At 32.8% G+C, this 9,800-nt stretch overlaps 1 protein-coding gene across 2 annotated transcripts; it reads right to left on the reverse strand.

Moving 5' to 3' along the window:
- Positions 1-1,811: 1,811 nt before the first annotated feature.
- Positions 1,812-3,735, reverse strand: LOC123211805 (homeobox-leucine zipper protein HAT4-like). 2 transcript variants are annotated; one of them, XM_044630711.1, is made up of 4 exons: positions 3,405-3,735; positions 2,692-3,077; positions 2,521-2,600; positions 1,812-2,424 (listed from the first exon to the last, which is right to left on the reverse strand). In XM_044630711.1, the coding sequence occupies exons 1-4, from the start codon at positions 3,562-3,564 to the stop codon at positions 2,088-2,090; spliced, it is 963 nt and encodes a 320-aa protein (XP_044486646.1). In that variant the 5' UTR covers positions 3,565-3,735; the 3' UTR covers positions 1,812-2,087. The 2 variants fall into 2 exon arrangements, with proteins under 2 accessions (XP_044486646.1, XP_044486647.1); XM_044630712.1 differs by having other exon boundaries at positions 2,692-3,002; positions 3,405-3,717.
- Positions 3,736-9,800: the final 6,065 nt, after the last annotated feature.

The following is a 9,800-nucleotide window of genomic DNA, read 5'->3' on the forward strand; positions in this document are numbered from 1 at the left end:
GAATATAATTTAATATATAAATAATATATTTTTTTATTTTATTTTAAATTTTAAATTATTTAATAATATAATAATATATTTAATTACGTAGTAAAAAGTTGTTCACGACAGATTTGTTGTTAGTGATTACAGGTTCTAGAAGTTTGAAGGAGAATTGAGGTTGTGGGTTTGTTGGGTTCTTATTGTCTTTTCAGATGGCCAAAATCCAAAGACTGTGATGGAAAGAAATTCGCTATATAACAGAGTGGGCTTTTATAGATCCTAAACTAGGCCGAAGCATATAGGTCCAAACTAGACTGACCTCATGCAGCTATCCCCTTAGAAAGAGCAATTATCCAAATAAATTTCGATGGATTATGTTGTGCACATCGACACCCCTGCCCTGGCAGGAACACTGTTCAGTATAGTATAACTCTAGCCCCCTGATACGTCTATAGCAATAAAATTTATTTCTATCAGTTTTACAGTTTTCTCTTTTTGTTTGGCCAATTGGAGCGGTAAAAAACAGAAGAAATGATAAATATTTGCATCTTCCTGACACCAATTTCAGAGGATTAGAACAGATTCTGACAGGCCAGAGTACAACCACATTGTTCTCCAAAAATAAAAGAATAAATCTACCAGAGGCAGAAGGTTTTATCTTGTTTCTGAAGAACTTAACTTGGCAAAATCATAATACATCTTTAAGGGTTCTATCTGAATGGAGGATATATATTCCAAGTAACCATAAAAGTGACCCTAAACTGCTTTATGATATTGCAGTTGATAGGTTGAAGCTGACCTTAATGATTTAAATGTAGGAGTGATCTGTGAACAGAGAGAGGGCCAAATAAAGAACAAGTCACTTAGCTCACGTAATATATTATCTGTCAATTTGTTGAACAGAAGCTTGCCGACAATTTTTCTCTATCCACTGATGTTGTGATGAGCAACTGTTCTATCTTGTGATGGCGATGCCAATCTCAAAGATGATCACACTTTCTAAAAGCCTAAATGGTAGTTGAGTTGTCTGGTAAATTATGTTTATGTTGCTGACTTAAATGGGGGAATGTAGAGATCATTTACCAAATTGGTCTTCATAACTTGTGTCTAAAGAAAATAGTGTACGTTTTCTTTCTTTTCCTGTTTACCTCCTTTAGGAATATCATCAACCACACGGCTTGTCATCTCCAACACCTTGACGAGCGATAAAGAAGAAGATATGGCTTCACCTAATTTCACAGTGATCCAATTGTACGTGGTGTAGATTTAATTGGGAGAGACATATATGTTTGAAGGGTCCCATATGATTATTCAAATCAATATATCAAGTCCATATCATACCATACCAAACTTCTTAAGAGAAAATTTCGAGTTCAGTGCTTGATCCAAAAGTCCGATACTCTCACCTTGGTTATTCAATAATGTTTGAGCCAAGCTCATATGGGTCCGTTGATGGGTTTCCACCCAAAAGCATTAATAATTTGCTCTTAAATTTATTTGCTAATTCATATGAGATATGACCAACAAACAACAAAATATGGATTTACTTACATGAAATCCCATTGCTTTAAGGAAGCATTTCACCATGATTAAGGAATAATTTTCGACCAAACCTCCTGAAACCATGAAACATGTTTATTTATTAAACAATAATTTAGGTTTGGGTCCCTCTGCCTAGCACCCAACTACCATTTCCTTCACTAATTACTGTCAGCCTACCATTTACATACTTGCAAAATCCGGAAATCAAGCCATAACACAAGACTATAAACACACAGATAAATTGCTTAAAAAGTATAGATAATAAAATAATGTAAAAAGAGATATGATTGGTAAATTAGAAGACAATGAGATTAATTACTTAAATTGGTCAAATCAATAATGAGATATTCAACTTTACACCCCGAGTTTCGCTTCTCCCTTTGATATAAGCACCAAATTAATTACTAATTGGCACTAGAATTAAGTTAAAACATAATTCTAGAGAGACCCACCAAATCATACCCTACTAACCATATCTTAGGCCTACGACTTTGAACATTCCACGCTACTACTACGCTATTACAATTGCTTTTCCACTTGTACCCTTCCATGTAACCCTCTAATTACGATCTAGGACGAAGAGCATCGAACAGTCCATGAGGCATCGGAGCTGTCCGGGCCCACGGGTGGATGGGAATTGGCCTGTGATGGGTTTGAGCCATTTGATGGGACCGGTGATCAACGGCAGAGGATGGGGCAGAAGGTGGAACTGCTACACGCTCACATGATGGACACATGGTGAGTGTTGTGGGTGGGGTCATTTGCATGTAGAATTGCGGGGAAAGTTTCAGTGCTCTCAGCTCTTGAACTTCCTTCTGCAACCTCCTGTTCTCGTCCGTTAGATTTTCACAGCATCTCTTTAAAAACTCACAGTCAACCTCTGTTTGCTTCAGCTTGGTCCTGAAATAATTTCAATACGGTAAAATAAAACCATTATTGACAGAATAAACCATAAAAAGACGTAAATACCCTCAGGACATATATAAAATATCTCACCTTGCCCTTCGGTTCTGGAACCACACTTCCACTTGCCTAGGTCTGAGGCCTAGCTGCTTAGCCAAGGCCGTCTTTTGCTTCTGACCGAAAAAAAACCCATCCTTTTGTGAGTTTCAGTAGCCTGTTTGTTTCACAAGAAAATAAAACTTTCGCGAGAAAACATGTACTTACGGGGTTGAGAGTGTTGTGTTCTTTGAAGCTCTCTTCAAGAATGGCTGACTGATCTTTAGACAACCTGAGCTTCTTTCTTGAAGTATCACCATCTTCTTCGTCACTGATACCACGAGAACAAGACCTCTCAATCTCAAGCTCTTCTCCATTCGGTTCTCTCTCGCTTCTCTTGCCACTCACAGTCGATATCGTACTGTTAGGCGAGGAGACACCAGCTTCGTCTTCGTTATCCGCTTGAGATGGCAACCGGTTCACGTCGATTCCTCTAAGAAAAGACCGGGTCTCAACACGGCAGGACTCGGAATTTGGATCTGCATGTGAAAACCCCAATAAGATACACAGAATACTTGGTTTGGTAGCTGGCTTATGAATATTTGAGGTTGGATCTGCAAATTAGGGTTTCTGAATGAGGGGAAAAAAGGAAAATTGAGCAACTTTTGAGAGTGAAAATGAGAAAGTTTCGTGGAAAACTGTTGAAAAAGTTGAATAGATTAGAAAAAGATAATAAATATGAAAAAGCAATAAAGTACAATTTATTTTATCCAAACTTCAATGAAAACGATGAAAAGATGCAGCAAAAAATAAGTATGATAAAAATAATTTCTTTAAACCACAGATCTGAAACCTAGAAGCCATGCAGATTTAGAAACTACAACAAAACAAACAAAGAAACCCGGTGAAAGGAAGAAAGCGTAACAAGATAGAGAAAATACCTGAAGAAGGGAAGTGTTTGTGAAGATTGAAGACAGAAGAAGGAGAAGACGAAGACGCAGACGATGGAACCAGTGAAGGCATAAGATTAGGGTGTAGGGAATTATGATTCTGAGGAAAGCTCAAGCTAAGACTCAAACCCAGATCGTCTTTCTCAACCATGGTATCGATGAAGCAGTTGAGTTATTAACTGTAAAATGATGAGAAAACCTAGGCAGAAGGCTTCTCGTTTTGAAAAAGAGAGAGAGAGAGAGAGAGAAAGACTGAAAGAGCTCAGCTGATGAATGTAAGAGAGGGGTTGAGTTGAGATTATATAGAAAGAAGAGAATAGGTTTGGAGGAGAGTGGTGGTCTGCAAATTCAATCATGACTTTGTGTCAGGAGGCCATTTATGTCAATCATGGCTTTTGCCCCAAAAAATAATACCCATCTCTGAATTTTTGTCAAATCCCTTTCGCCTTTCAATTTTTTTAACCTTCATTAACCATGGTAATTTCATTAATATTATCATAAATATGTACACAAAAATGGCATATATTAAATTAAAGTGGCATTTAACATGTTTTCCGTGACCAACATAGTATGGAAAAAGGCATTATTCATACAATAATGATATTTCTTTTTAATTTGGGTAAAGAAAATCTAAATTGGAATTAACAATAATATTGATGTATACATACAACAATTAAAATAGAAAAAACTTGATATGGTGGCATAATGGCATTTATCATGTTTTGACAAAGCAACATGCTTGATGGCATCATTTAACCATAACACAATCAAACTTATACATGGATATATATATATATATATATATATATATATATATATATATATATATATATATAAAAATTTAATTATAATAATTATTATTAATATCTTGAAATAAGTCAAAATTAAAAGAAAATGCTGTTGATAATTTCGATTGGTTTTTAAGAAAAGTGTGATGCATTATTTTGCCAACCCACCAACCCAAAACCAATGCAATATTTTGTCTAGAATCCCAAGATCATTTACATTCAACACTGGGGCCCACAGACTCACCTGAAAACACTTCACTCTTTTATCAAATCAACGGCTGAGATTATTTCCCCGAACGTGGGCTCCACCTATCCAGTGCTACATAATTAGGACCAAAGCCAGTTAAGTTAAGGTCGACACAACCATCAAATCATGAGTGGATAGTTATTGAGTGGAACCAGACAGATCAACTTTTTTATGGCTCTCTATTGGGCCCCATTTCATTTTAATTTTTAAATCTTTTCACCACAGGGACTCTCTTTAGACAAAACCGTCGCTTTCTTAACCTTTTTTATTATTATAAAACAACGGCTGGTATTTATCTTCACGGATCACATTCGCATTTATCTCCGTGTCTTTCACGCGTCTCTCCACTATCTAAAGTATCGTTGACGCTTAAGGATGGAGCGTTGCAGGTGGAGTGGTCCCTAATAATTTATTTTGCTAGATGGCTTGGAGCGGATTGATTGGATGGCCTCTGATTTTTCAATTATTTATTTTTTAAGATTTTAACTCATTTGAATTATCTTAAATTAATTTTTTTTAAATGATTAATAAATTCTTACTCTAACAATTTACTGTTTATTAAAAGCATAAATAAATATATTTATATATAAATATAAAATTAATTTGTAAATTATACTCCAATACAAACTTAAGGAGAATCATGCCTTCTTCACGTCATACTTACATGCGAAGTCTTAATACTTATTTGGGTTAATGTAACTTAATATAATCATGTTTTACAATTTCGATATCCTATTGAGTTAATTATGAATTAGCGTCATTACCTGTAATATATGATTATAAATAAAAAACGTGATAATGATTTTGATACTAAATAACATGAATCATAAGAAAATTACGTTTCAAATCAATTATTAAAATTAAAAAATTCAAAATCATATAAATTTATATTAAAAATCTATATTTTTTAATATACGATTGAGTTATATATATTATATTTGAAAATCTAATATAATCTTGCTTGCATATTTGACGTTTATATAACAAAAATAATAACCATAAAAAATAATGAAAAAAATTAAAATTACAATACCATTGTTGAAACCATGATCATCATAGAATTAGAATGCTTAACAGTACATAATAAAATATTTAATTTATAAATAATAATAATAATGTAAAATTGATAATTAAATTGTTGATGGTTTTAAAGTAATAATGGAAGGAACGAAATAGTTGAAATAGTCGGGTTGGAAGCAAGAGAAGAAAAAAGGAAGTAGATTTTGGGGTTAAGTAAGAGAAAGAAAGAGGAAAGGAGACAAGAGAGAGTGGGAAGGGTTGAGGACGGGGTGAGAAAATTAGGAAGGAAAAGCGTGGAAGAAAAACCTGCCTGCATCTCTCCATCTTCCTCCCTAACTCACGTGGCCAAACATGTCTTGCCTGCAGACACGTGCTCCTACACTCCTCTTCCCACCCCCCACACGATCGTGCGTGTCATCTTGTCCCTCCATGCCCCGACACTCTCTTCTTCACAATCATTTGAAGTGAACTCTCTAATATCCCTGCACCTACACTTACGCGCCTTCTCATTTCCCCGTCCAGCACCCCCCACTTTACAGGCTTATTCTTCCATCTGAATGGAGCGTGTACAACACATGGAAGGATGCATTCTATCTGTTGGTATCAACCGCTTGCTGCATATCTACATCCACAATAGGTCCTTGTCTAGATCCAGGTTTTCCTCACTATTAATTTACTGAAATACCCTTATTTGAAAAAGAAAATTACCAAGTTAACCCTGAGATGAAAGATGCTTGTTAATAATGATTACTCCGTAATTAAATAAAGTGGCACGGTTTAATCATTGACGAATATGATAACACGGTTTCAGCATGTTATTATGATTGCTGTTTTGCTTTTACACGTAACAAAACTCTGAGACCCAACCTTTTGTCTTGTTTATTTAAAATGAATTTTTAAATCCAAAAGTAAAATAAATTTATGTTGACGCATGGAAATTGAACTTGTAGGGCCACTTGATTTAAATAATATTTTGTTATTAAAGATAAAAAATTATCTTAAAAATAAAGTATTTATAAAATAATTAAATATAAATAATTTTTTAATATCTAAGATAAACATATTAATTAAAATATTACTTATATTATTTATTATATTATTATAAATAATAAAAAATAAATTATTAAAATAATTTTCCTTAACCAAGAATCAAACGGTCCAATAAATTATTTTGAGTGGGGCTTTGGGGCATGAGAAATGATGATAACAAAAAATGAAATGCACATGCAAAGATAAATTGTTGGTCACTGGTCATAGTCACATGGCACGTTTGTCTCTTGTATTGCATAAAACAATTTAGTGTTAGGAGCACGAAGTTACTCAAAACTTTTGCCCATCATAATTGAGGGTATTGTGTTTTGAGTTTTGACTATAAAATAGTGACCCCCCTCAAATCAAATCACCATAACTAAACATTCAATAATTACTACACGTATATTAATGTGATTACGTGTCCTTCCCGGAAGAAATGGCATTACAAAGGGTAAATTACATCCCAAAGTTGTCACAGAAAATCTCAATTAATAAAATTATCATTATATATATATATTTTTTAAATTATTATATAATCTTAAATTAATAAAAATAAAAAACTCTTTAATATTTGAATTCTATAAAAATTTTATTTTATTTTTTTCACTTTCACCCTTTTATCGAATCTTTGATCAGCCACATTATCTCCTTTTTTTGATAATCTATTTACAATTTTAATGTCTTAATCCACTCCTTCCCTCGTATCATGATCTTTTTTTTTATTGTTACATCACAAGTTTTAATCTCCAAAACTCTCTTACATCGTTATTGAAATTGTTATAAATAAATTGATTGAATGAAGGGATTCTTGATGAAAACTCAAATTGAACAAGAGAAAGAGTTTTAAAAGTTGATGATGTTGAGAATGATGAAAGAAATCGCCAATAACTAAGGTTTTCAATGGATTATTCAAAATTGATTAAGGTAATTTAATATTTTTTTTATTTTCTAAATTCGATCTAAATGATGAATCATGAATATAAGTTTTTTTTTGGCTTTGGCCTATACCGGACTGACCACCGTCAATCCGATTTAGGTTTTAAAACATTGGTTTAGATATGTTGATGGGGAAAGTGTGGAACACGCGGTGATAGAGAAAGTGAGAAATAGATTGAAAAATGATGAGTATTGAACAACAAATTAAGAGACAGGGGAGTGGGTCTAACTAGTGAAAGTGAGAGACAAGATGTCGGATGATGATTGGGATGTCCCCACCGGTGCGTGAATCGTGATCTCTGTCCCACCTATTCTCTCTACTCAACCTTTAACCACTAATATATACATATTATTTATTTTAATAATTAAAATCATTTTCTATTTCTTTTTATCTCCTCCGTCGCCCCCTACCATCAGTCCCATCCTCCTTCTTAACCGTACGAGGCTCATTCTTCACGTGGTGTGCACGTGAACATGGCCCCTTCTGCATTTTGTCATTTCTTTACCCCACCCACCACCCAATTACCCATTTAACAATCTGGTTAATTAAATTTACTAATTAATTGTTTTCAAAAAAATTATAATTAGCCATTTGTTTTAAGTATGAATTGAAAATAGTTTATTTATAATTTTAAAAAAAATTAATAATATTTTATCGTTTATTTTACCAAATTATCCTTCTTAATTAAAGTTAACATCAGATGACCCATAATAAATGTGAGATTGGTCTTTTCATACTCCATGTGAAAATCACGTGAAGTTGGCCCCCCCTTAGTTCCAATCAAGGTGATCGATTTGATAATTGAGATGTTGTTTTGAATGAAAGCATATTAATTGTTCAATGATGCGTATTTTAACGTGGCTGTCTTTTCTCCTATTTGGGCCCGCTCTTTTCTATAGATCATTAGACCTCTCTCTTGCTGTATAGTCCTGTCCTAATCATACAGATTGATGAATCTCATCCTTTGGATCATATCATCATGAGTCGCCCGACCCTTCCACTTCAGGTTAAATTTTTTGTGTTTATTTTTAACTTAGAATAATACCATACGCTAAAAAAAAAAATCCTAAATATTTTATCCATACAAATTAATACAACTAAATAAAATGAGATAAAATTAAAATTAAAAATAAATATAATTAAATAATGTATTTTTATATTTATTTTTATAGATAAATTAATTAAATTTATTTATATCTATAATTTTATTTTTTTGACTTATTGGTGATTTTATAATTCTCACTATCAAATGATATACCAAATCAATGATGTAAAAAATAAAAATTCTTAAATTTCAATTTCTAAGTCATTTTCTTAGACAACCACTAAGTCAAGGGTTTGTTTGAGCCTTTGTAACAAGATGTTTATTAAATTTTTTTTAGTGATCATTTTCAAGGAGATTTATTGAGCATTCAAATGGCCACAAAAATCTTTGAAAGATGTCATCAAGCCATCATGTTGTGATGGCAAGTAGATTATATCTCAATAATATGAGATAAATTTTGCACATCAAAAGTCAATATCTTTACAGCATAAGTTATCATTTGTATGGCGTGGATTGATACCTCGATAACGTGAGTTTTGTTTTGCACGTTATTGATTGATGTCATCATGACACACGTTCTAGTCTATACGTTTTTTTGTTAACATTGTCATGATTTGAGTTTCGCTTAACATCCTAGGGTTGTCACCACCCATAAATAAGACATGTTATGCAAATTGTTGGCTATCTATGTTATTACATAAGCTAGGGGTTACAGTTGGGACAAACCTCTTAGCCTTGGGGAACCTTATCGTTATCTCTACTAGTAAAGACATCAAGTGGTCATATAAGAGGCTTGAAACCTTATAATTGTAATTAATGAGGAAGGGATCAAAGTCGTTAATATTACTGTCAAGGAAACACTATATAGTCATTTGATCAAAGTAATGATAACATTGACCAGACCTCTAATAACATTTTTTAGTTGCACCTATTCATTAAGTTTTATCAATTGATCTTTAACTATCATGAAAAGTTGGATTTCATCGATAGAATTTTATGGTCTTAGAGGAATGACATTGTAACTAAGATTGGGTTTTTTTTCCCTCTAAATTGGTCACCAATGATTATTATACCAAATCATGGGTGCAATTTGGTGCAAGGGATTAAAACGAATTAAATAGTAAAATTGTGTTGAACAAAATGACATTTTTAAGGTGGTTCGATCTATAACTTGAAAGTCTATATTCTCAATTACATTATTAGTGATTTTGGTTAATATTCATCAGAGAACAATACTAGTGTAAAAAGTTTTGTCGTAATATTTATGTTTAAACTTTTATTTATAATATCAAAAAAAATGTTATATAATAATACATAT

Source organism: Mangifera indica, chromosome 3 (genome assembly GCF_011075055.1).
Source record: "Mangifera indica cultivar Alphonso chromosome 3, CATAS_Mindica_2.1, whole genome shotgun sequence".
NCBI lineage: Eukaryota > Viridiplantae > Streptophyta > Magnoliopsida > Sapindales > Anacardiaceae > Mangifera > Mangifera indica.

What these genes read in the sequence shown, in the direction of transcription:
- LOC123211805 (XM_044630711.1), bottom strand. Translation starts at nt 3,564, where the DNA reads ATGGTTGAGAAAGACGATCTGGGTTTGAGTCTTAGCTTGAGCTTTCCT. An exon ending in CAAACACTTCCCTTCTTCAG is followed by an intron (nt 3,078 to 3,404) that starts GTATTTTCTCTA and finishes CCTAATTTGCAG; the next exon opens with ATCCAACCTCAAATATTCAT. An exon ending in TTCCAGAACCGAAGGGCAAG is followed by an intron (nt 2,425 to 2,520) that starts GTGAGATATTTT and finishes AAATTATTTCAG; the next exon opens with GACCAAGCTGAAGCAAACAG.